The sequence below is a fragment of the Gigantopelta aegis genome, chromosome 14 (genome assembly GCF_016097555.1).
Source record: "Gigantopelta aegis isolate Gae_Host chromosome 14, Gae_host_genome, whole genome shotgun sequence".
NCBI classification, from domain to species: Eukaryota; Metazoa; Mollusca; class Gastropoda; order Neomphalida; family Peltospiridae; genus Gigantopelta; species Gigantopelta aegis.
This window is the reverse complement of record NC_054712.1, coordinates 18,833,638-18,859,825: the sequence shown is the minus strand read 5'-3', so window position 1 is coordinate 18,859,825 and position 26,188 is coordinate 18,833,638. Positions and strand designations below refer to the sequence as shown.

Sequence of the window (26,188 nt, the reverse complement as noted above, 5' to 3'; positions counted from 1 at the left end):
ACGAAATACGAGAAACTTGCTTGGAATCAACACTTTACTCTTACCCCAATTTAATAGCATACAATCTTTCAAGACCGCAGAGTTATTTATGCGACCGATATTGTTTTATCCGTTTGATCAGAGTGCAAACGAATCACTATGCATTTTAAAATGGATTATAACTAATAATAATATATTGTGGATAGAATGATCATGATAATGATGGAAATGCATGATGAAAAAGTTCAAGGCAAGCCCATTTACGCCCTAACCCCACCCCCACCCCCATAGAAACATGAAAAGTAGATAACGTAAAAATTCCCCAAACAATTCATAAGAAAAGTATCTGTGGCTTGACACCTTGTCTTGCGTCATTCAGTAACCCGGAAGTCTCTAAACGTGTGGTCGGTTCGAAGTGTGACATTGAAGTCAGAACTCCAAAGATGAAAATTTGGACGTCGGATCACGTTTTTGAGTGGGTATCATTTTGATGTTGTTTATATTTATTATGTGATGTAGACGTCATCTTTATATATTTTTATTATTAACGTAATATTTTAGGTCTTTTTGTGACTTTACATCTGTAGGTTACTACTTGCGGTCTATTAGTTTTCGATACGCAATTATATCCGCACGTTAAATGTAATCAGCCAAAAGTGTCACACTGAAAGAATCATAGACTGTAAAAAGACTTTCGTTTTTGGCGGGGTAGAATCATACTCAAAATCAACAGAATTAGAAAACAGGTGGTAGGCCTAAGTAATCTTGCTAAGCATTAGTAACTTCTGTAAGGTCTTGAATGGTATTGATTTACAGGGTATAACCTATATAATATCTTATGCCTAGCGCACACAGCCAACAATTGTCACCAACCATGGCGGTTTGTGATCTATCCCAGTGACTGACCAGTACCCTGTAACCAGCACTATTTAAAACGTGTGATTGATACCATGATGGACCGTAATGTCGGAAGTGTAATCACATGTCCTCGATACCATTCACATTTATGGCTGTATTTTGTTTTTCACAAGCCACAAAGTAACAGGCAACATTTTGTTCAGTATCGCGTCGCGATTCGCTACCCAAGTTTCACTATACAAAAATTCTAAAACATTAAACACTAGTTGCTAATCACTTTTTCATTGACTAGAAATATTACTCATCGAGATTTTGAAAAAAAAAATTATGCCTGAGTAAGCCGTAGCAGTGCCGAAGTTAGGCACTGACATCACAATACTTGATGAGGTGAGGAAGCATGGGCCGTATTACTATTAGCATATTTTTCTTGGGAAAGCACTAGCTGTTTGTTTTTGACATGTATTCTGTTGTTACAGTATAAAGCGAATGTAATCGAAGGCGTATTCTAGTTTTTGTTCATTTTTTCAACAGCCATCCATGGGAAACTGTTGTAAAGGCAGCCTGGAGAAAGTACCCCAATCCGATGAATCCATCAGTAACTGGAATTGATGTGTTGGACCGATACATCGACAGCAATGGAGTTCTTCAAACACACCGTCTGATGAGCACATCATGGGGACTGCCAAGCTGGGTAACACGGGTAAGATATATTTACATTTTACTCAGTCTGGACTTGGATGTAGTGATTAACCTGCCAAGCTGGATGACGCCGGTAAGATATATTTACATTTACTAAGTCTGTAGACCTTGCTTTTTAAGGTGCGCAGGTGCGATCGCGCTCGTATAACGCATGTAATTTCAATCTGACATTTACTCAGTCTGGACTGCCAAGCTGGGTAACGTGGGTAAGATATATTTACATTTACTAAGTCTGCAGACCTTGCTTTTTAAGGTGCGCAGGTGCGATCGCGCTCGTATAGCGCACAAAATTTCAATCTGACGAGTGTGAGAAACAGCGCACGCCACACTCAACAAACGGTGCATGTAAAATAGATGGGTATATTTATTTTTACTGTTTACAAAAATCAATAGTTTTCATAGCTCATTTAGCTGATAGGAAGGTCCTTTTACTAAAACAATAAAAATTAAAAACATGGCAGTAGTTTCCATGCAGTCGTTAAACTGGTATTTCTCTTTGTTGAACAAATCGGGAAATACTGGTTTAATAGACAATTTTGTAGACGTACCAGTCAAAATCCAATCGGAGCTACACTGCCTATTTTGTTTATTTTTGGAAAGTGATTTTTCACTCGCCGTAGCATATTGAGGTGTGCAATTTTCCACTCGCCTATAATTTTCAAAAACCAAGGACTCAGTCTGGACTCTGAAATAATCATTATGATTTAATTAACTTGTCAAGCATAAGGCTCATGGAATGTAGTTTCAGGCCAACTTTACAAAGCCTGTTTTTGTCTTACACACGTGTAACTGCATGTACAGTGTTAAACACCAGTATTTAAGAATAACAGCCTTCGTAAATTCAGCCCGTCCTACAAAAATATTTTTGTAAATTCAGTTTGGTTTGACGTAAGAAGAAAAGTTAAAAGTGTTTTGGAAATAACACAAAATTACTATTTTTGTCTCCAATTTAGAAAGCAGTCGGATCAGAATTAAATAACTTGTAATAAATTCTATAGTATGAAAAAAGGCATTCCCTGTAGGACGGACTATAGTTTACGACACTTTTATCATTATTATAATTAGTACCCGGTACTGTAAAATCCTTTCACAGATGCACTCAGATACTTGGTTATTCGTTCATATCGCTGTTCTGATCATATTAATGCATGTATTATCCACATAGTTAAAGATATTGAGAGAAATATAACCGGTATAACCCATGTGTGTCAAAATGATTTCATGTGCACAATGAATGACAGAGTTTTGTGAAGCGACGTCATAATTTAATGTGGCTTCCCCAGTCTGACTCTTAGATCTTTGTAAACACTTACCAAAATTACATCATGGCCCTCTCCAGTGTTTCTGCCAGAAAGAAAGTTTTGGGTATATTGCTATGGAATTGAATGCAACCACAGTTATGGTGTGTGGGTGGGCCTCCCCCAGAAAGAAAATGGGTTACGTTTAGGGTTAGGGTTAAGAAAATCATACAGTAATGACAAGTCATTAATTTTGTCAAATTGTTAACTTTAAAAAAATATATTTTAAATTGGTATGGCGCCATACCCTTTTATCCTCTGGCAGAAACCCTGCTCTCCTACTGTTTATTTAACATTTTGTAATTGTGCATCAATCTCTAAAACACACTACAGATCTGGCAGCAGAAGACATGGAACATGTTCTATAATTTTACAGCTCCAAAATAATGAACAAAGATAACATTCATGTAAAAACATATTAATTTATTAAGTTTTAAACCCATGCCATCCCAAATGATATTTTATTGTGGGTAAACGTTCAGTGAAAATTAAAACAGAAATTATTTAGAAATTATCATCAAACTGCATATGATAACTTCATTTTTTCTGATACAGGCTTTAAGGCAATTGATGGAACATCTACGGTAATCTGAATAACAAAAGGTACCGTAATACATGCACAAAGCAGAGTAGAATGGGCATTTGGCAAAATAGTGGATGATTCCATAAATTTCTTATCTAGTTCCTCGTCTATAGGAGAACAGCCACTGCCAAGGAAATCATCTACTAGGGATATCACCCCTATTGCATCGCCACAAAGTTTATTCCATCGCTCTTGCATCTGCACAAAGAGGACTGCCATTCCCAGACTAGTTTACTAAAGCACGCACAATTCTACCTTTAGTCTGTTTGTACTGCATTATATTTTACTTCAGAGACAATGCAAGTCAAGCAGCATACCTTGGCTGTTCTAGCATTTTGTCTTCACCCCATATTAAAAATGAGATTTAATATGTATAATTTAATGGTACTTTGTAAAGGAACATTTTTATTTATACTTTTTTTTTATTTTTTTTTTTTTTATTTTTTTTATTTCAGTTGGTAATGGTTCGAAACATGTTTTTATATGAATTTTAACTTTATTCATTATGAAGTGCCAATTGGTCGGTTTTCTTTTGATGCAAACAGCACATGGTTATTATTCAACCAAAAAACATTCTAGTTTTGATTTTGACTGTGCAATTAAAATTCATTGTGATAATTGGAGGTCTAGTTGAATTTGAGAAGGCCAGTAAGATTTTTCTTCAACTGGCCCTGCTGATGATCATGGGTTTCATTTTAATTTTCAACCCTGTAATATAATTAATTAAAAAACAAATCTTAAAATCACTGGTGTATATTATATACATGTAGAATGGCTGTCTGTTTTGACATTGCAGTTGGTGGGCATGGATCGTGTGTGTTATGCTAAAGAACATTCAGAAGTGGACCCTAGTACAAAAACTATGAAACTGAAAACCAGAAATGTAAGTACTATACTTTCATTGTTTGAGTGCGAGTGCGAATAATTTTAACATGCTCATATACCATTAGAGTTTCGAGCATGTCCGTCCCGGGGCCTGTCTCTGGATAGCCAGTGATTTGCTCCAGGACAGAACAAAATTAAGGGGACAATTTTGAAATTTACATCCAAAAATTAATAGTGGGCCTTTAACATTTTGATGCACATCTCTAATTAATATAATTAATAAAGAAAATTCTACTCATTAAATTTGGTCGCTAGATTAGATTGGGCGGTCAAAATGAAATTAGATAGATAACACGCCTGATTTGGGATTTGGGGGGGGGGGGGGTGAAAATGGACAGAATTTTGAAAATAGCAATTAGTAAAAGAAATTAGTAGGATTAAAATTAGAAAGAAAAACGTTACAAGCCAAACATAAAAAGAATTGACTGCTCAGTCGAATATTTATATAATTTGGAGCATTTTGGAAGGACAGTCCAAAAATAAATAAAGAAGAGAGGATCGGACTATTTAATAATATTTTTAAAAAAGAAAAGAAAAAAAAGTAATTTCGACATGAACTTTTGAACGAAGGTCTAAAAGTTTTTAAAGTCTGATCTATACGTCCACGTGAGTGGCCTCGTTAAGGCCATTAGGTTTTTACATCGGCGAGGCTGGAGGTTCGGCAGCAGATGTTGGGGCCGCAGACAGATCAGATCATCTTATGTAGATTCCAGTTATCCAACTTGTTCGAAAGTATGGCCTGTCTATAGGTCTGCTCCCTTCAGTGCATCACAACTACGGTGTGGTGAGTACCGAACATCTTGCTGTGAAGTTCGTACTCGCTGCCATCCTCCAGGGATCTCCAGTCCGCATTGAGGTAACTGCAACGGAGCTTGGTCGGGTCTGTCGTGTCCCCCTGCATGTACTGATGAAGGTGTTTCTTCAGTCTGCTCACTGCGACGGTCCACTCGGACTCTTCAGGGGGGCTACTACCGGCGCTGGTCTCTCGGTCTTGGCTGGCTGGTTGGTCGGTGATGTTGCCTTCCTCTTGCCAACGGCGGCTGATTGGGCCTGTGGCATGGCGACTGGCTGTACCGGCGATACCGGCCAGTTCTGCCTGGGCCACGTGACGGTCGGCGATGGAGGGTCGTTGTGGGGTGTCTCACACACAGCGGTGTTGAGTCGGTCCCTCTCGGTGGTCGACGGTTCCCGCAGGGCTGGGGGCGGCGTCGCAGAAGGGACCGTTCCTGGCACACTTTTCCTCTTGCTCCATCTCCTCTTCTTCGTCGGTACAATCACGTCACTGTACACCAAAGTCACGGAAGCCTGTGACCCAGTGTACGAGACGCGATACTCTAAAAGTTTTCCATAACTGCATAAGAGTCCTCAGGGGGGCAACTCGAGATTACAAGGCAACACGTCTGTTCTCATCAGAAGTCCTCATTGTTTGAAGGAGAAACAGAATTTTATTTCTGTTAAATATATTAACACTATACCTGCCTCGGATGTGTTGTGGTTAGGCCATCGGACATACAGCTGGTAGGTACAGGGTTCGCAGCCCGGTACCAGCTCCCATCCAGGGTGACTTTTAACGACTCAATGGGTACATGTATATGTAAGACCACTACACCCTCTTCTCTCTCGCTAACAACTACATGTAACTCACTATCCTGGACAGACAGCCCAAATAGCTGAAGTATTTGCCAAGGACAGTGTGCTTGAACCTTAATTGGATATAAGCAAGAAAATAATTAATAAAGTTAGGTGCAAAAAATGGCCTAGAGAGAAACTGCAACCACTGGCCCTTCTGAACACACGTCTCGACTGACCCATTTATCATGTGATATCTAACAGGACCAGCACTGATGGTTTCTAGTAAGCCATGGGCCTTAAGGCTGGTAGGTACTGAGTTCGCACCCTGGTACCAGCCTCCGTTCAGAACATAATGGCCCATTGGGCTGGTGTATGGCCACTCCTCTTACTTCTCGCTTACTGACCACTAATAACTTAAGATTGACCCCTGTCCTGGACAGACAACCCAGATAGTTGAGGTGTGTTCCCGGTAGGATGTGCCCACGGCAGACATGCATGAACCTTCAGTGCATATTTTAGCACATTGATTGATTGATCGGATGGATGGATGGATGGATGTTCAACTGCATTTAGCTCAGTGATACTGCTTGCTTGTATTTTAAATATTGCTATTTACATTTTAAACACAAATCTTTTTCTTGTTTACAGTTAACATTCTGCAATGTTGTCAACGTGGATGAAGTGTTAGTTTACAAGCAGCATTCAACAGATAAATCAAAGTAAGTATTTACAAATTGTCAAGTTACATGTATGTGGTTTGTCTTGTAATTTACAATGTCATACAGATATATACATACATAATAAGATGGCTAAAGTTGTAATCTGAAGTATATTTTTTGTTGTTAAGAATAGATCCTCCTTATAAAAATGTTTGAAATTCTTCATCTTATAGTATGCTGTATAAGATGTTGGTGTTTTTGTATTTTGCATTCTTAAATTATGTTACCAGTATTATGGCAGAGGCAACTTTAATATTATCATTAAAAATATGTCAGCATGGCATTTTCAGAGAGAAGTTTTGCAATTTATAGTCTTAAAATGGATCAGTAATAATAATTATTACATACATGTAATAGTGAATTGTTTTTGAAGCTCATTTTAAATGAGAAATTTCATCAAACCAAACATTTGTCTACAATTTTTTGGTGGTAAACATAGATGTACATGTAGTATGTCAATTTTGTTTTCATAAATTAACATATATATATATATATACGTAATGTGCTGGAGTTCATTATAATGCCTTAAAGGGACATACCCTGGTTTTTAAACACTGAGACATATTTTTGACTATTATTGCCATTTTGGATAACTGAAATCATACTTTACTTTTTATGGTTTAGATTATTAATTTCCGTACATCCGAAGTGTTTTTGGTCATCCTGGTGTTTTTAATATCACAAAATGCATTTCTCATATTTTTAAAAATGCACATGCGTCTGAGAAGTAACAGTTATGGAGTCGAGTTTTAGTCTATTTTTAGAAGGGTATTTCACTATTTCAGTCATGTTTCACTCAACTGTAACTTTATCCAAATGTGTTACAGGTTTGTAGATTAACTAAATAGTGTTAATTTTCACGGGTTGAAAATAGGGTATGTCCCTTTAATAATAGTTATTGCAAGGAAATATTGGGTACAAAAATCGGTTCAGTAATAATTAATATTGTGCTTCAGAACAAGCCTTCATCAGGAAGCTGTGGTCACAGTGAATGGATTACCACTCTCCAACTATTTGGAAAATGTCATGACGGACACAATATCTGCCAATGCAAACAAGGTTGGTGCTGTATTGAGTGTTATTTGTCTTTGTTGGGCATTAGCAACGTTATATCCAGCAGGGCTTCTAGATTATGGTAGCCCCACTCCCATGGCTAGTGAATTTTCAATGCTGGGCTAGTAAATAACTATCATTGCCATGCCTGACGACTAGTGAAAAGAAAATGGTCAAATGCTGCAGTTAAGTCCATGTTGTAAATATGAATATCCTGCCCCCACTACCACCACCCAATATTAGTGTTTTTAAGTTCTATTAGGTGATATATCCAATGATTTATATTAATTAGTAAAATTGTTTTAACTTAAAAAGTAGGGCTAGTGAATTTTTAATTGTGGCTAGTAAATTTTTTAAATCACTGATCCCATGGCTAGTGGATTTTATAAAAATTCTAGAAACCCTGTATTCAGATGATTCTAGCATGCATGCTTAATGTGGGGACGTTCTCACACTTCATTTTATGTCACAACTGATCCATTTATATATTTCTATAGGATGGTTGTTAAATCATGGCATCCATTAAATATAACTGAATCATGATAGGACCAATCCAGTAGACCGCTCAGATAGCTGATATGTGTGTACAGGACAGAATGCGTGAACCCTAATTGGATGTAATAATAATATACTCCTCACAAAAAGTTAAGCAATAGTCAGTGAAGTGTGAAAATGAATTATTATTTGACAATATTTTTTAAATGAGTTGATATGTTATTAAACCTTCACCATCCAGTTAACACACCTAAACATGACATTGGCTATGATAAGAGTTGTATTGGAGTTCTCTACACTTAAATACAACCAACACACTTATTTCCCGTTCCAGCCAGTGCACCACGACTGGTATATCAAAGGCTGTGGTATGTACTACCCTGTCTGTGGGATGGTGCATATAAAAGATCCCTTGCTGCTAATTGAAAAGAGCAGTCCATGAAGTGGCGACAGCGGGTTTCTACTCTCAATATCTGTGTGGTCCATAACCATATGTCTGACGCTGTATAACCGTAAATAAAATGTGTTGAGTGCATCATTAAATAAAACATTTCTTTCTTTTATTTTTACAACACACTTGAAATGCATGTGCAAACTCAGACCAGCAGAAAAATAAAAACAAAACAGTGTTTACTAATACTATCACATCCAATCTTAATTCCATCGCAAACTGTTAGGCTGCCTTCACCAACTGTGTTAAAATTTGTGTTTGAAATAAATCTTTATGCTATAGGGTCGTCAGGCAATGGAGTGGGTGATAGCCAGACTGAAGTGTGAGGCACAAGATTTGAAACACGAAGCCAAGAAAGCCATGGATACTGTCCTGCCTCAAACGTCCAGTGCTTGTCCGGATTCCATGTAACCGCAGTCCATTTTAGCTTCTTTTGTTTTCTTGCAATCAAGCTTTATGTGATAACGGGTGCAAGTTACGCTGATGGTCTTTAGGTGAACAAACCAACCATGCATACCTAATGGTTTCTTTTCGGTTAAAGCTTCCATTGTGTGATATTTTAATGTTCTCAATATGTATTATACATGTCATTGTACTGTACCAGTTTTGTTGAATAGAAGGCTCCTTTGTGAGGGTGTATATTTGTGGATTTTGAAGTTTTGTAACTGGGTTCTTTCAATTTTATTTCATAGCAATAGTGGGAGGGGTTAAAATGTGTTTAACTTTGTTTTTGTTTTTCTTTCTTCTTTTTTCAATCTGGGGTCACATTTCACAGCTATCTACTGTTAATATTGTCATTGTCAGGAGGTTAACTGTGTTTACTCTCACTTTATGTGCTTATCTCTGTTTGTGTGAAACCATTAGATATACATGTACAGAGCAATGAGTATGTTATGTAGGAATCAATTGCTTCAACCAATTACATGTAGGTTGTTTTGAAGAGTTTGGGTTTTCTAACTGTATGTAACCATGCACATGATTTACTTGAGTGGCAAACTACTACCAACAGGGTGATGTCAACATCTGGCATTTTAACATTGTTGTGCAATTTTGATATCCGATTTTGTCATGTGACAAATTTTCGATCTGATTACTCAACCCCTGCAATTGCCCACGGCAATCGGCAATGCTGTGGAGTTTTTAACTTTCATCGGCACTTTTTGGCCTTTGACTATATTCAGGATTTTTTCAATGGCATGTGCTTTTGCCATGGATATTTTCTAAATTGCAAGGGTTGTTACTTTGATCATGGTTTGTTAAAATACTAAGTAAATAACTCAATATACTGCAGTCATTTCAGTTTTTAATAATTAGTTCAAGGTGGCAGCTAGACTGGTTCTTACAGTGGACTTTGTGGTTGCATCACAATAGAGGAACACTGTGGACAACAGAAGACACAGCCAGTCTACTTGGATTTTGTTTTAAACCTACATGTGTCCAGTGTAGGCGTCACATTTCACAGGTCACTGATGGACATGCTCAGAATCATGATTATATAGGGTGCTTTATCACCACATTTTATATCTGGGAAAACATCTGTAGCTTAGTAAGCCAATCCAAGAATTATGTTTTCTTGTACTGGCACTATGTTAAAACACAAAATTGTAGTGCCTTTTTTTATCATGAACACAACTAGTTCATCATAATGTGTATTCATTTTATTTGTTTATAGCTTCAGTCTATGTTTGATGTAGCTTTCTCTCATGTGCACTATGTGCACGAGATCTGTCATGCCGGTATATATTATGCAGGGAAATAAAATTGATGGATACCATGACCAGTACTATAATTTTCATTTTGATACTGAGGCTATTAAATATTATAAGTTACTTCTTTTTTCTAAATTTAGAATAATACCACTCTACATGTATATTACCCGGTAATGCACAATAACTAAGCTTGTGTTACAAATTAATTTAAGATTAACAATTAATAGGACAACAAAAAGTATAAGATGATGTTTCTTGGCATGGAAATTCAATGTGTAGCAATTAGGATGAATCCATTGTGTAGAAAATAGGGCGAATCCATTGTGTAGAAATAGGATGAATCCATTGTGTGGAAAATTGGATAAACCATTCCACGAAATATTTGAATAAATCTCTAGTATAAAAAAACCCTGAATGAATCCATTGTCCATGGAAATTACAATGTAGGATGAATTCATTGTACGAGTTCATTGTAAGGAGGGAAAACTGCATTATAATTTGAAGTGATGTTAAGTACTAGTATGCCTTTTTTTTTTTAAAGAAAAAACAAGTTTTGTTAAAAAAAGCTTTTTGTTGTTAATCAAGTCTCGTGTGTACATAATCAAGTAATACAAAATCAAATTCATAACTGAGTTTCAAGAAATCCTTTTCTGTCCTTCGTTTATCTGTCTGTCTGTCTGTCTGTCTGTCTGTTCCACATATTGTTTTCCAGACATTTGTTTTACAATGCCTCAAGATATTGGTCTTATATTTTGTATCTATCTTTATCATGTTCTGTTACAGATCAAGCTTGACTTTAATGGCAATTTACCGATTTTCACAGAGTTATGGCTCTTGAATTTAGGAGATAAGAAACTTTATGGGGCCCAGTAGGGGATATGTATTGCTTTAGCAGTACTTTCAAAATGCTTGTTTTTTCTAATCAAGCGATCAAAAGGATAAATAAGACAAAAAAATTCTACAATGTTATCAGGTGCACATTAATCAGTGATTTTTATATAATCTTACTTACTGTGAATTATTAATAATGTATATATTTTACCAAATGAATCTCTATTTTGTTGGAATGATTATGGTGGTACTTTATGACATTAAACACATGTTTTATCAGAATTACAATACTATACATTACTTCTAATTGAAAATATTAATAATAAGGGTAATCTATTTAAAGTAAAGACCTATAACATCCCCAGCTAGACTGCTTAGCCTAGCTGACATGGAATGTCATTACAGTGATGGCATTAAGAAAGATGATCCCTCAAAACCATGTAGTACCAGTTTTTTTATGTTGAAAATATGTACAGTTAATTTTTATGGAATGGGTCAAGAAGTTCATTATTACTATAAAAGCAAATGGGTCTCATAATATAATTTTTTTTATATTGTATAAAAACACTAAATGCAATCTTCTGGATTGTTAGGTGGTTTTGTGTTTCCTTGCAGTTCAGTTGGTTACTATAATAATAGCAGCCATTTTGTGTTTGTTCTGTTGGCTGGAGTTACTTAAAAGACATTCAAGCTGCCTTAGCAGATTTACTTTGGTGACCACAAAAGCCAGAGCTTCTAGAAAGGCAGGCTTTTTTATTCTTGTTTGTGGCAGCAAAGCACCAGTTAAAGTACTGTGGCATGGACTTACAGTACCGTATGTAAATAATATTTTTAGTCATAATGCATTGATTTGCAAAACACACAATGTGCCCATTTTATGTGATATCCATTGTTGAATGTTTATATTTGGAAAGTGACAAGATATCATTAAGAGTGGTCTGTTATCGTGAAGGGTTGTGTGGTGTGGGGTTTTTTTTTGTCTGATTATATATTGTTTGTTTAATTGTTATCATAATGCTGACTGTTTTTGTACCTTATGAAGACAGAAACATTTATGAAAACAACACTCCACTTTCAAGGGGAAATTCTTTCATGAGGTTCCACTAGCAAATTCAAAAGTATTTATAATGGGGAGTGAGTATAACTTTTTGTGTCTGCCAAAGTCAGTGTTATAGACTTAGGCTTATATATTAAATTTAGTTGATGCAAGTTTGATGGGCACGGTCGAATTAATACCTTACATAAATAAATTTAGCCCCAGCTTAAATTATTAATGTACCCTGGAGGATTGGTATGGAAAGGGTTGGGCCTTGAGCTGCAGGAAGGAGTGATGTGACCTAATTACAGATAGTGCCAATCACAGGTCAATACGTTGGTATATCTGTATGACATAACTGCAGGGATATTAGGAACAGTGGCAAAGCGAGATGGGGGACCATCCCCCCAGTCCAACATTTTTTTTATATTTTTTTTACAGTATTAAATGTTAGTGGGTTGTTGCTTCTTCTCCCTCCCCACCTCCAAATATAAAATCCTGGTTAGGAAGGAAACGTTCATAACATGATATGTAATTCATTTTGGAATCGGTTTTACATGTGTTTATTAAGTTTAGGAGAATTTGCATTTGTTTTCAGGTTAACTATAGATGCCTGCATGAGCAGACTGCACTGTTGAATTGAGATCTGTCATTTCACAATGTGTAGAATTGTATCTGTTGTTTATAGTCACGGATTACTGATGTGCCTTTAATGATTATAATACTGAAGCCATGTACCATTCATAAACATTGCTGTTTAGTTGTGATTATCGAAATTGCACCCTTTTTTTTTCCCACACATCATTTATAAGAATTAATCACTTGTTTTGAATGTAATAATAGCACAGTCATGTTTCTTAACTATCCAATTTGTACAATGTACAGGTAGCATTGGCCATCAAGTGAAATTTTAAAATATTTTCTTTAGCTTTACCAGGGGTGGGGCTATTAAAATATGTTGTGCATAATACAAATTAATCCCTGTATTTTCAGAACAACATTCCTAATGTATTGGTGCACATTATGCATATACAATGTAGTGTTGCACATAATGTAAGGAATAAGAGACAACACATTTTTTGTCACAACATTTTTCACTGTGGCTTTATTAAGCATACACATACAAACAGAAAATCTGTGAACATTGATTGGATGCTAGGAATAATCTACATCATACATGTAACAGTGATCTCCTTGCTTATTTAGCTAGGTATTTCAGTTTAGTAAGCTTGTGCCTTTTCATATGTGAATATCACTATACATGTATATATATATATTTTTAGAGTGGCAGGCATAATTACAAGGTTTAAAAGATAATTTTATTTTGTGATGTGTTACCAAGTTTGACAGGTGTTTTAGTAACTTTGTATTACATCACCATGGATATCGTTGTGGCTTGTTAATTAGAAATATGCATTTAGATTTCATCAACCGAGAATTAACTACGTTGTAGGTCTATCAGCAATGTAAAATATATTGCAGCTAGACCTAGTTAAATATCTGTTGACGATTTCACCAAGGAACCAATGTTGCAGTATTATCAGTCGTAATGTCAGCATTTTATTACCAGCTGTATGTGGTTGTGTACAAGACCTGTTTGATGGATTTAGTTCAGTGCATGTTGATTCCAAATATTTTCACTTACCGGTAAGTTGCAGTTCTGTACAGATTTGTTGCATAATGCCCGTTATTCTTGTATACAGCAATAGATCTCAACTTGGTGCTGTGGCGTTTCTCGAAAAGCCTCTATAGTGTATATTTTGGAATGGTGTATGTTTTGTTTTTGGGTTTTTTGAAGATTGATATTACATGTAAATGTAAAGGTAAAATGCAAAGCTTTAGATAGCATGATTTAAGCACCTTAAACTATCATCAGCAATTTTGCAAATTTGATCAGAAAAATTGTAGCCAAAGGTAAGTTTCAGTTAGAGAAATAACGAGTAACAAACCTAATCGGCTACATGGCCATTTTATAATGAAATATATTCACCAAATTCAATTTAACGGGTTAAAATATGTGTAGCATTCGAAAATGATTGTTGTAAAAGAATAAGTAACGCATTATTGAAACTTGAAGTGTTATGGTGGGATTTTACAGCAATTCTCAGTCTCAAAACCAGTTTCATAAAAATCTGTGATACAAATGTAACTAAACGAACATGCATGAGAACAAAGCTATTGCATGTTTGCTAAAGGGTATGCTTATAGTTATGTCTATCAATTTAAATGGCTTGTTAGGATTCATGCATGATAAAAGATGTAAATTAATGTTGCCTTGCCATCCCATACTATTGTTTTCTGTTACCAAAAAACAACAACTATGGTTTGTTCAGGAGGCCGAGCATTCATGAACATATTGATTGGTACCATCGTCTTCTATCACATCATATTCATCCAACATTAGGCACAAAAACCAGTCTACCAAACAAAAGGCCACTGGTTTAATAAAGGTGTGTTTTCATATCAACAGATAAGATCAGCTGTATTGATACATTTTACTAAAAGTGTGCTCAGCTTTTGACCAGTTTGGAAACAGAAAATGTTGATTGATGATAGCAGCTAAAATATATCAAAGAATGGCTTGTGTTAAATAGTCTCACGGTCGCAGCTTCACAGATAAAGAGGATTACCATCTATTTCTTCTCATGTGAGCCAACTTTAGACATGACACTATAATAAGACTATTATGATGTTCATTGTATTTATATTTTTGTTTTAACATGAAACTGACTTTGATTTAAATGTTATTTTGTATAAAACCATTATGCATAATGATGCCTTTGTTGTTTGTTTTTTTATATCGATCTTACAGGAATAATAAATTACACTGTATGTTGCTCATTTTAGACATGCATGGCAACATTGCTTTTGTTTATATTTTAACCATGACTGGTTAACTTAACATTTAACACTGTCAGCTCAAGAACAAAAAGAAAAGAAATTTCTGTTGCTTGTTTGATCAGCATGGTACATTTTTTCCATTTGGAGAACAGCAGTGGTTCCGAGGGATAAAATCCCAATAGGTCTGCCAAGGTGGGTGATCCCTACAATCCTGGTACCTCAACAATCTAAATCCCACCCCCACCGGTAGCCCATTGGTAAAGTGCTCACTTGATGCGCGGTGGGTTTGGGATCGATACCCATTGGTGGGCCCATTGGGCTATTTCTTGCTCCAGCCAGTGCACCGCGACTGGTACATCAAAGGCCGTGGTACATGCTATCTTGTCTATGGGATGCATATAAAAGATCCCTTGATGCTAATCGAAAGGAATAAAAAGTGGCAACAGCAGGTTTCCTCCCTCAAAATCTATGTTGTCCGTAACCATATATCCAACACCAGATAACCATAAATAAAATGTGTTAAGTGCCTCGTTAAATAAACCATTTCCTTCCTTCCCACTCCCACCAGGGTAAAGCAGTCTGTCGGGGGTCGGTCCCCGCCGGTGGGCTCATTCTAGCCAATGCACGACGACTGGCATACCAAAGGCTGTGGTATGTACTACCCTGTCTGTGGGATGGTACATATAAAAGATCCCTTGCTGCTAATCCATTAAGTGCCAACAGTGAGTTTCCTCTCAATATCTTATGTCCAACACCACAAAGTTTTAGAGAGAATGCTAATATCTAAGAGTCAAGTTTGCTAAATCATCAAAAAACATTGCTGAATGAAAAAAAAAAATTCTAGCTATGATTATAAAGTTAAAGTTTGTTTTGTTCAACGACACCATTAAAGCACATTGGCCATTAGCTATTGGATGTCAAGCAGCATTTGGTAATTCTGACATAGTCATAGTCTTAGAAAGGAAACCTGCTACATTTTCTTATCGGTAGCAAAGGATCTTTTATATGCACCACCTTCCATTCTCCAAGTACGTTTTGGGGTTTTTCACTTCTAAGGTACAAATCAAACAAGCATGTAAGTAATGAACAAAATACTTAAATAATTATAATCATTTATTAAATTCAAAATTTCTGTACATGTGTATATGATCTGAATAAAAGAGTTGCCATAATGGACAATGACAATAAATACATGAACTTTACTCACCACTATACCAGACCAGAGGGCATACAATTCAAGCTAGTCATAATCCATGGTACAGACATGTAAAATACATATACACAGTGTTCTCGCTGCTCTATTTAAGCGGGACGCCACGCCCCGCTATTCCATTTTGCCGCCCTCCTTTCACATTCCCCGCCCTCCTTTATTTTTAAGCGCCCCTCTTTATTTTCCAGCACCTATTTCCGCTATTTCCAAATGCACACTTTTTTCCACACAAAAAACAACGATCAGTCTGCACACTGGACATCAAAGGAAACAGCCGCGTTGTGTACGAAAAAGCAATTGACGAAACATTTACGACAGTTACCGTAACGTAATTTAACAGTATTTTTTTTGAAGGGTGTGGTGCCAACCAGCCGCCCTCTTTTAATATTCACCCAGCGAGAACACTGTATACATAAAATAACTTGAATAATATTAGATGCTTTAACGAACTAGCTAGAGAACGATTATATAAACATGTTTCTTACACACCCGTTGGTGAGAACGCCATGTGTTATTTATGATTACACATGTACGTGTGTTAACAATTTCAAGACCTATGACTGGCTGCTCCTAGGTGATGACCAGGTCACCAAAGCCATACATCCAATAAAAAAACAGCGCAATGGAAATCGATTACATTGTGACATATAGTTAACCTGACAATATGTGCCTGTCACGTGTAAGTCGGCTACAAGTACAACGACTGTAAATAACTTTTAGTAAAAAAAGATGTCAAAATTTGCTTAAAACCTGGTTTTTGAGGATATGTAAGAAATAGAATAATACATTTGTCATGTAATTTTGTGTCTGTTGGATATCATTTATCTCACAACTCGTTTAAAAATGTATCAAACTTGCTTTCGCTCATTAGATACATTTTAAAACTTGTGAGTTGTGAGATAAATGGTATCTAACCGCCACTCATATATTATTCTCTATATATACGTATAGAGCAAGTCAAAATGGTTACCAAGTGGTTTACTAATCTTTATACACTGGTAAAGATTGTTTTTATACATTTATGGTGCAATAAGGCAGTCTGAATGATCACAAAAACTTGACAAACATGTTGAGATTTTTTTTACAAAGAAGTTGGAATCTAAAGTACAAATTCTAGAATTAACGTTGATTAGTAACCAACATCTTAACCATTTTGCTCGTCGACCAGTCTACGGTGTTAAATGGAAAACTGTTGTACACATGTAAACAAGTGGATGCTAGTTCTGGTCAGTTCATGTCAAATGCTATCTTGCCGCGTTTGAATGAATTCCACAGTCGGCTTCTGCTAGGAGTCTGCATGAAGAGCAGAGTAAAAAATGATCCACGCCACCTGCAAAAGAAGAAGTTTGTTTTGTTTAACAAGACCACTGGAGCACACTGATTAATTAATCATCGGCTATTGGATGTCACACATTTGGTTATTTTGACTCGTAGTCATCAGAGGAAACCCACTACATTTTTCTAATGAAGCAAGGGATGTTTTATATGCACTTTCCCACAGACAGGAAGCACATACCACAGCCTTTGTCCAGTTGTGGTACACTAGTTGGAACAAGAAAAGAACAGCTGAGGCGGTTCGATCCTGCAACGCAAGCACTCCCCCCACCCCCCCCCCGGGTTTCTTTAATTTTGTGATAATTTGGCGAAATATTCTGCTCACCCAGAGCTAGCCCTGCATACCTATTCAATCTTACTATAGTGATAAAGACATTTTGAAACCGTGCGATAAACGTATTTTGTATCACACATAGGTGTGATCTGGACCCGAACTTTTAAATGGGAAATTCCTTTTCTTTTCACTGCAGTTGGCGCCTTTTATATGATGTCATATATGATTTACAAGTGACGTCACTTCACATTTGAAACATTACACAAGGCTTCTGCAGAGTATGATTCTTAACATTAAAAAAATCCATGAAAGGAGTTCTACATGTAATCATAGATTTAACAAAGTGCTGTTATGACTTTAAATTCAAAAACGTTTTAGTAAAAAACAAAAGAAGGTATGTAATAAATACAGAACTTCATATACATTGTTTTCACTTCCTATTTATTGCAAACATTTATTTTGCGAAAGAACATACCGTGTACCACTTGACCGCTACGCATTTTTGTGCAAAATAAACTTGTGCAATAAATAGGAAGCGAAAACAACATATGTGAACTTCTGTATATCATCTAACATCTTACCAAAAATGAAGAAAATGATGTCATAAGGCCTTCTTTCAATATTTCTGATATTCCACCATATTCTTCTTCGTCTATTTTGTGAAAACTACTGTAGTACAGATATACTACTACCACGTTTATAATGAGAAAACTAAAAGAAAAACAAATAACGTTAGATAAACCTTCCAACATAAATACATTTCTGCCATACTTTAAAGATGTATACTTATTGTTTAATTTGAAATTTTATTCTTATTTTATTTACACTCAGTCTGGTAATTTTAAATATGAGAAATATAAACAAGTACATGTATCATTTTAAGAAGCTAGTGCATTAAAGCAATATAACAAAATATTAATTATATAAATAAAATATTATTATAGTTAACAACCCAGTGTGCTTAATCTACAACTGAAAAAGTCGAAGTTTGATAAAATAAAATAAAAAAGAAGATGAAGTAAAGATTCATGAGAAAACATTGTAACCAATCATCACACTCCACTTCCATTAGGAAAGGTTCAGAAAATATACACTGATGTTAAGTGAGCTGTGAGTAAGACACAAAATAAGTCGATGTCTTGATGTTTGCTAGGTGATTTTGTTTTAAGATCAGATTAGGTCCAAAATATTATGGGGACTTCGATTTCTCACTATTACTAATAACTCAACGACTGGTGCCGATTTTCTGTGAACAAAAGCTCCATTTTGCCAACCAAATTAGGGCCTCTAAATATATTGTAATACTTAGGGCTTTAGAATCAAATTGCATTAACATGGGCACCACAATTTGTTACTGAACATTGATGAAGTTCGACTGCCGAAGTATTTGAAATTTCTAAAATGCATGTTATTAAAAAAAATATTTTCAAGCTTAATAATTTATTTCTGTGAACATCCATGGTGATTTCTGTTTTGGGAAAAAATTACGAGTCTCGACATTAATGTATTTTACAGTATCATAGAATAAATATATATATATATAAATCTAATTAATGGAACTTTTGAGAATGACATCGAATACCAGCACTTACAGAGCTAAACCAATAAATCCTTTGAGTGGAAGAACTCCCCAAACAACACCAAGAATGACACCAATGATCTGACGCAACCAGTAAATGACATCCAGAAATTCATCCTGAAAAGAAAAGAACAATGATTAGTCCATGTACATACATGTAATGGAGAATGTACAAGGGGGTGTAGATTCGTGAAAAATAATTCACGAACTCTGTTGGGGTGAGTTATTCATTTTTTATAAACATACAATTCCGAGTGCATTCTCCAACTTAATCCATTATTCATTAAAACAAATTATGTTACTGTTAAATTAACTACTATTTTATCTTTTTTAATCAAAATGGCAGAGAATATTTACAAAAATAATAACCCCCCAAAAATATGATCCTTTCAGACCTAACCTGAATGATTCGGTCTAGAAATCCTCAGTAGTGGATAGCTGGTATTAAGCGTGATACACATGTATGCTAAGTTTCTGACAATCTTCAGTGTTCTGCCAGAATACATTAATCTATCACTAGTATCAAGTTTATATGGCTTACATTACATATTTACTTGACGAATGATGCAGATGTTTGGCATTGTGGGTTACCCAGTAAAAGCATGTTGTTAGTTATGGGTTCGAATTCCTGACCTGAATGCATAAAATATTCAAATTGCATTTTCCCAGGTGTTGATTCTTAAAAAATAATCTACGCCTACAGGTATGAATTAAGTATGAAACAAATCTGCATAGAAATATACTGTACCTGTATGTTGCAGGTACTTACATGTACACTGTAATTCACCAGTACATGGCACCAAGGCTTGCATGTCTCAATGGCCCAGATATCTACATATATGTCAGGGCTTGAACGTATCAGTAGCCCAGGGTGTTTTGGCTACCGATTTTTCACTCGGACTACCAGTTGTCTAAACCTGGTAGTCCGCCGGGCTACTAAATGTTTTGGCATGTCTGTCACTCCATAATCAAAAAGACATTTAATTCATCGTTGTCTGAAGTTCCACCGTTGAAATTCCACCATGTGCTAGGAGTCGCTGTAACAGTGTTAATTGCTCCGCTAGTCTGACCCACAGGTCTCGATTGTGCAATATGATTTAGTAAAATACAGAAGTATATTTGCCAGTTATAGGATTTGTTAACATAGCGGACTAATAATAGTAATATACAAACAATTTGATGTAATTCAGTGGCCAAATATACAAGGTTCGTACGGGTCATGGAAATCCTGGAAAGTCATCAAAGTTTCATTTGGGCTATCCATTCGTAGTCATTTATCACAATCAACAACACAGCCCGTTGTTTTGACGCCAACTTATAACTAATGCCTCCAGGGTATGATCAACACTATTTGCTGCCAGCTGAAGTCTAAACTAAACCATAACTCAATCGCAGTTTATTTCCTTCTAGGTTACCTAGATACAAATTGTCAGATTATTGTTTTCAAAATTAATATCTATTAGTATGTTAAAGAAATGTATAAATTGACGCATATTTTTAATGTTAAAAATAATAATCTTTCTTACAAATTGTTTTTAATTAAATCTCTCTCATCGTTTACTATATAACTTTGTGTGATAACCTCGATCGAAATGACATCTGACCGTGTCACGTGATTTATAACACAAACAAACATGCACACACATGGCAATCCCCTGGCTGGGATAATTGGCTTATAACATACAAGTCTATTGTCATCAATAAAAACCGCTACTGTTGTGGAATAAAGGCAAGTTTTGTTAAGATTCTTCAAAATGACACCTATCAAAGATTGTTAGTCATTTTAAGTATTAAAATATGCAATATCAATCTTTAGAATCGTACGATTATCAAACCATTCTACACATGAAAACGGTTTTAATAATATTTTGTAAGCCTTCATAATACAAGATTAGACCTAAAAAAATAAATAATAATAATATTTTTTTTTTAAATTCTATTATGTGTTTCTGAAATCATACCAAACAAGTTACTGTAGGTAGAATAGGTTGGTTTTTTTGGTGGTGGTTGTTAATTAGAATTTTTTTTTTTTTCATACCATATTTACTCCCTCCTTTGAGGCCATATTTAAAAAATATTTTGTCCGTTTCAGACCAGAAGTTTCAAATAGAAGTAGGCAGGAATTTGTTTTCGTAGGGTTTTTTGGGGGCTTCATACATATTTTGGCGAGAATAAAATAAATCATTTGCATATAATGCCACATATGAGACATTTGATTCAGATTCTGTTATTTTTAATGTCGTTGTTTTGAATATTTCAGGTTTTAACTCTACCCAAACATTAGTGATAGAAAAAATTTTGAATTTTTCACTTGTCCAAGTACATCTAAAAATATGCTATTTCAGGGCACAATATTTCACGCGAACCGCCGTTCTGTTCGTGTGTCGGTTACGCAAAGTTAAATTTACGCGAACCGCAAATCGGTTACGTCGTGACCTGTAGATGTTCACAAATTAAAACTACCAAACTTCACGATTACAGGAAATTTATTTATGCAGACATACTACTAGTATTCCGAAAAATGTTTTAGATTGATTTTTAGTACTTGATGCACGGCAAACCAGTAGACAACGGTATATTGCAACTGTTGTAACTTGCGACCAAAGGCTCAGTATAGAGTCAAGCCAAAAGTTTTAAAGATATGTGCACGGACCGCTAAGGCGCCTAAATAATCTGCTGCTATTCTATTTCTAAAGGAATATATGTAGACATAATATTGGATTGCCCATAATTTTACAAAGGTTCAAAATGGTTTTAACTTAAACAAAAATGCAAAAATGTCACAAAAGCTGAAAACTACTAACATCGCATAATGTGCTTTAAATAACAAACATTTGGAACGTCACTGTAGTATAGAAGTACCAGCGATAAAGTGAAAGTAGCATCACCACAGCAAAATATCAGTGTCAAATTGTGGTCTTTCTTTTTATGTTATTATAAGATTTATTTTTATTAATCTAATCATGCACCAATGAGTAGCCTGTTTTATAATTCAGAGGAACTGGACATTTGTTGTTTGGGTTTTTTGGTGGGTTTTTAAAAATCTGCTGTATACTAAATTTTACATATTATCAGTGACAAATGGTAGCCGTTATTTGTTATTTATATAAAAAAATATTAGTCTAATCATGCACCAGTGAGTGACTGAGTGTTTTGCATTATACTTCAGAGGAACCAGGGAATCGACATTTCCCCTCCAAATGTATCTATTTTGTTTCAGTACTGGGCTAATACTAGTAATAGTGTTAACTTCAGCAAGCTGCACAGAGGTTCTAGAATACGGTGGCCCGATGCCCGAGGACAGTGGTTTTTAGATTCTGGCAACTAAAAATTACTTTTTGCGATCCCGATGGCAAGTGGTGAATAATAATAATAATAATAATAAATCTACAACGTTACGATCGTACGAAAACAAAAGAAACATCTACAAGTCACTTCTTTCGATTTGCAAGCATTACAGAAACTGTTTTATAAAACGTTTTCTTTTGTATTTTGTTTTAACTTTATGTTTGAGCTAAAAATTTAGTATTTAAAATATAATTTCAGCATAACTTTGAAGTAACTGATCAGGTAAATCCACAGGTTACGCAAATATAATTCACGTAACCGAACAATTGGTTACCTAGGTAAAAACCATGTGAACCGACTTCCGGTTACCTCAGATTTCGAAATATTTTCAGTTTAATGATTTAAACAAAACAATTTAAGGGTTATAATGTAGTTTTCATAAATGTAAATTTCACAGTATATTGCTCATGATTAAAAAATTTAAATACATGTTTAAATCAAAATTAATGATTTAATTTTTTTCCATTTTAATATGATGGCTTTGTATACAATAAATATAACATATCTTTCCTATTTTCACTTGAAATTCATATTTCGTAAACGGTAAAAATATTTAATCACAAGATTTTCTTCAAACACATTTTTTTTAACATTACCAAAGCACCTGAATGTGTTGGAAGAAAATCTTGTGATTAAAAAGTTGTACCTTCTACAAAATATAGATTTCAAGTGAAATTACGTTAAGACATTGTATACGAAGCCAAACTAAGGGTGCGAAGAGTGATTGTCGTCAACCTTAAGTTTAAGTTTCAAAAGATGAACGAAATAAAAGGACCTTATTCAGATATATAATCATATTAAAAAAATTCTGTCTGAAATGTCTTATTTATTGTGCAGGCCTCTGAGAATTGAAAATTTGCATGACCCATTTCCTTTTTACGTACATGCAACCATTTGCGTGAGCAGCACAGAAACGAAAAACAATCGTTCTCGCAATTCTTAAAGGCCTGTTGTGTACAAAGTCAAAACAACATCCAACAGACCATGATTAATAAATCAATGTGCTCTAGTTAAACAAATAAAGTCAAAAGAAGTGTGCGAAACATGACTGTTAATGCATCGTCGACCTACGGCCAAATTAAAAAAAAGATTTGGTGATCGTCCCCGCCAGTACCTGAAAAATGTGCCCGCCCCTGAATTTATTTAATTTTTAATTTTGTTTAAAACTGTTAAAAATGCATCGAGATAGCAGCAATTCAACTTTCGTAAGCACCGTAACGGGCTAAACCATCACCAGGTCCATCTGGCGGCCAGTGAAGGAACTACAACATCCAGACAAATGCGCTGCAAGGCTGCTATTCCAGCAAACAAAATGGTCTCCAGGGTTTTATAAAGTTTTTCACAGAAAGAAAAAAATAATAATAATCTCCCCCCCACCCTGATTTGTGTGATCAAAAGGACGATCAACAACTCGTTTCTTTCTTTTTTGGCCTAAGGCTTAGTGGGAATCTTTGACTAGTTTTGTTGGCACAGATTGCAGTTTCGATATAGTTTTCTATGGCAATAATGAGAGTGTGATATCTGTCCAAATGTCCGTCTTGCTCTCTTACAGTCAGACTTCGAGTACTTGGACTAATGTAAGCCCATGTTGTACATCTGCCCGAAAAGGTATCAGGTCGTTTCGTAACCATACCGTTTCGTACCATACCGGTTTGTACCCAAAAGCATACCAGTTCATACCCAAAGGCATACCAGTTCATACCCAAAGGCATACCAAACAAAGGCATAAATTAAAACAAAAAAGTTGTATTCTTCTATCAAAAATGTATTATTTCGGACAATGTAGGCATTATTAGACCTAAAAAAAAGTCCACATTCCAAAAACATGGGATATCAGATCTTATTATAGTTTTGTTATATGTGCGTGCGTGTGCGCACATGTGTGTGTATGAATGTTTTTGTTTTGAGCATATATACGTACGAAAAGAGGATCGGTCTTGCAAAATATTCCGATCGATATCTCGGAACAGGTATGCATAACAATAAACACCATCGCTACACTGTGGAATCGACACCAAATTACAATTTGGCTACGAAAAGGTATGCTTTTTGGTTACGAAAATGCATGCTTCAGTGATGCACAGCATATAATTGCTTATTTAATGCTTATAAAAGATACTGAGTAATTATTACAATTTTTTTGCTAAATGTTACCAAAAAAAATTAATGTTCGGTGTAATGTATGACATTATTTAATTGGTTACGAACTGGTATGCTAGTGGTTACGAAACGGTATGGTACGAACGTGTTTGGGTACGAAACGTCTAGAAACCGCCCGAAAATAGGGTACTGATGAAAACATAAACATAAGTAATACACCATTAAGTGACACCTATTAAAACAATCCAGATTCAAACCTTATCCTTCCAAGTTGCATCTGGGGTGAATACTTTTGAATAAATGGATATATTTTCCTTTTCGTCGACTGTATTGCGTTTACGAACAGACGTGGTCATGATTTATTTGCAACAATCTACCAAAAAAGCGATAGACTGATTCACCTTAAGGCCACGTTTAAATGTACTGCGCCACACTGTAATAGAACTGTGCTTTTATGGCTTCCCTGGTACGTGTTCAGGAGCGCAAGAGATTACGAACGCTCGCGAATTTGTTTGTTTCTTAGGGTACATGCTGAAATATGTATCTATCGTGAAGTAATCAATAGTCGCGCACTCCCTGGTCCGTTATCAGATTATGCCTAAAATAAAAAGTCAGGCTCGGCGTAGCAATAATTCTGAATAAAAAAAGAAAGAAATGTTTTATTTAACGACGCACTCAACACATTTTATTTACGGTTATATGGAGTCAGACATATGGTTAAGGACCACACAGATTTTGAGAGGAAACCCGCTGTCGCCACTTCATGGGCTACTCTTTCCGATTAGCAGCAAGGTATCTTTTATTTGTGCTTCTCACAGGCAGGATAGCACAAACCATGGCCTTTCTTGAACCAGTTATGGATCACTGGTCGGTGCAAGTGGTTTACACCTACCCATTGAGCCTTGCGGAGCACTCACTCAGGGTTTGGAGTCGGTATCTGGATTAAAAATCCCACGCCTCGACTGGGATCCGAACCCAGTACCTACCAGAATGTTGACCGATGGCTTAACCGCGAGGCCGGTAAATTCTGAATAAAAAATATTATTATTAAGACAGAGATGAATTTTATTTGTAAAATGCAGGAAATTGCATTTCATGAGATCTAGTTTTCAAAATTTTACGGTGGAGCATACACCCCGTATCCCATAGAAACTGCTTTGCGTCCTCGATCGTCCGCCGTGCCTGTAAATGATTTCCATCATTTGGTTTGTCAAATAAATTCGGCAGTAGACATTAATAACAAATAGTGTGCTATATACACATGGTTCGCACGGTCTTGAAAAGTGCTTGAATTTAGGAGTTTGAAATTAAAAGTGCTTATTTTTGGGAAAAA

At 35.6% G+C, this 26,188-nt stretch overlaps 2 protein-coding genes across 2 annotated transcripts; one reads left to right on the top strand and one right to left on the bottom strand.

Moving 5' to 3' along the window:
• The first annotated feature begins 370 nt into the window (after nt 1-370).
• Nucleotides 371-14,940, top strand: LOC121387994 (PRELI domain containing protein 3B-like). The gene is made up of 6 exons (XM_041519184.1): nt 371-454; nt 1,369-1,537; nt 4,214-4,300; nt 6,523-6,593; nt 7,550-7,652; nt 8,875-14,940. The coding sequence occupies exons 1-6, from the start codon at nt 423-425 to the stop codon at nt 9,001-9,003; spliced, it is 591 nt and encodes a 196-aa protein (XP_041375118.1). The 5' UTR covers nt 371-422; the 3' UTR covers nt 9,004-14,940.
• A 1,516-nt stretch (nt 14,941-16,456) lies between these two features.
• On the bottom strand, nt 16,457-25,288 carry LOC121388830 (respirasome Complex Assembly Factor 1-like). The gene is made up of 4 exons (XM_041520344.1): nt 25,113-25,288; nt 19,421-19,524; nt 18,410-18,539; nt 16,457-17,549 (listed from the first exon to the last, which is right to left on the bottom strand). Exons 1-4 carry the CDS (start codon nt 25,209-25,211, stop codon nt 17,505-17,507), a joined length of 378 nt encoding a protein of 125 aa, XP_041376278.1. The 5' UTR covers nt 25,212-25,288; the 3' UTR covers nt 16,457-17,504.
• Nucleotides 25,289-26,188: the final 900 nt, after the last annotated feature.

Excerpts from the sequence above, each read along its gene's own strand:
- LOC121387994 (XM_041519184.1), top strand. The coding sequence starts at position 423 with ATGAAAATTTGGACGTCGGATCACGTTTTTGA. Across the intron at positions 6,594-7,549 it reads CATTCAACAGATAAATCAAA|AACAAGCCTTCATCAGGAAG; the intron begins GTAAGTATTTAC and ends ATTGTGCTTCAG. Across the intron at positions 7,653-8,874 it reads TATCTGCCAATGCAAACAAG|GGTCGTCAGGCAATGGAGTG; the intron begins GTTGGTGCTGTA and ends TTTATGCTATAG.
- LOC121388830 (XM_041520344.1), bottom strand. The coding sequence starts at position 25,211 with ATGACCACGTCTGTTCGTAAACGCAATACAGTCGACGAAAAGGAAAAT. Across the intron at positions 18,540-19,420 it reads GGATTTATTGGTTTAGCTCT|TTTTCTCATTATAAACGTGG; the intron begins GTAAGTGCTGGT and ends TTTTTCTTTTAG. Across the intron at positions 17,550-18,409 it reads CATCATTTTCTTCATTTTTG|GTGGCGTGGATCATTTTTTA; the intron begins GTAAGATGTTAG and ends CTTCTTTTGCAG.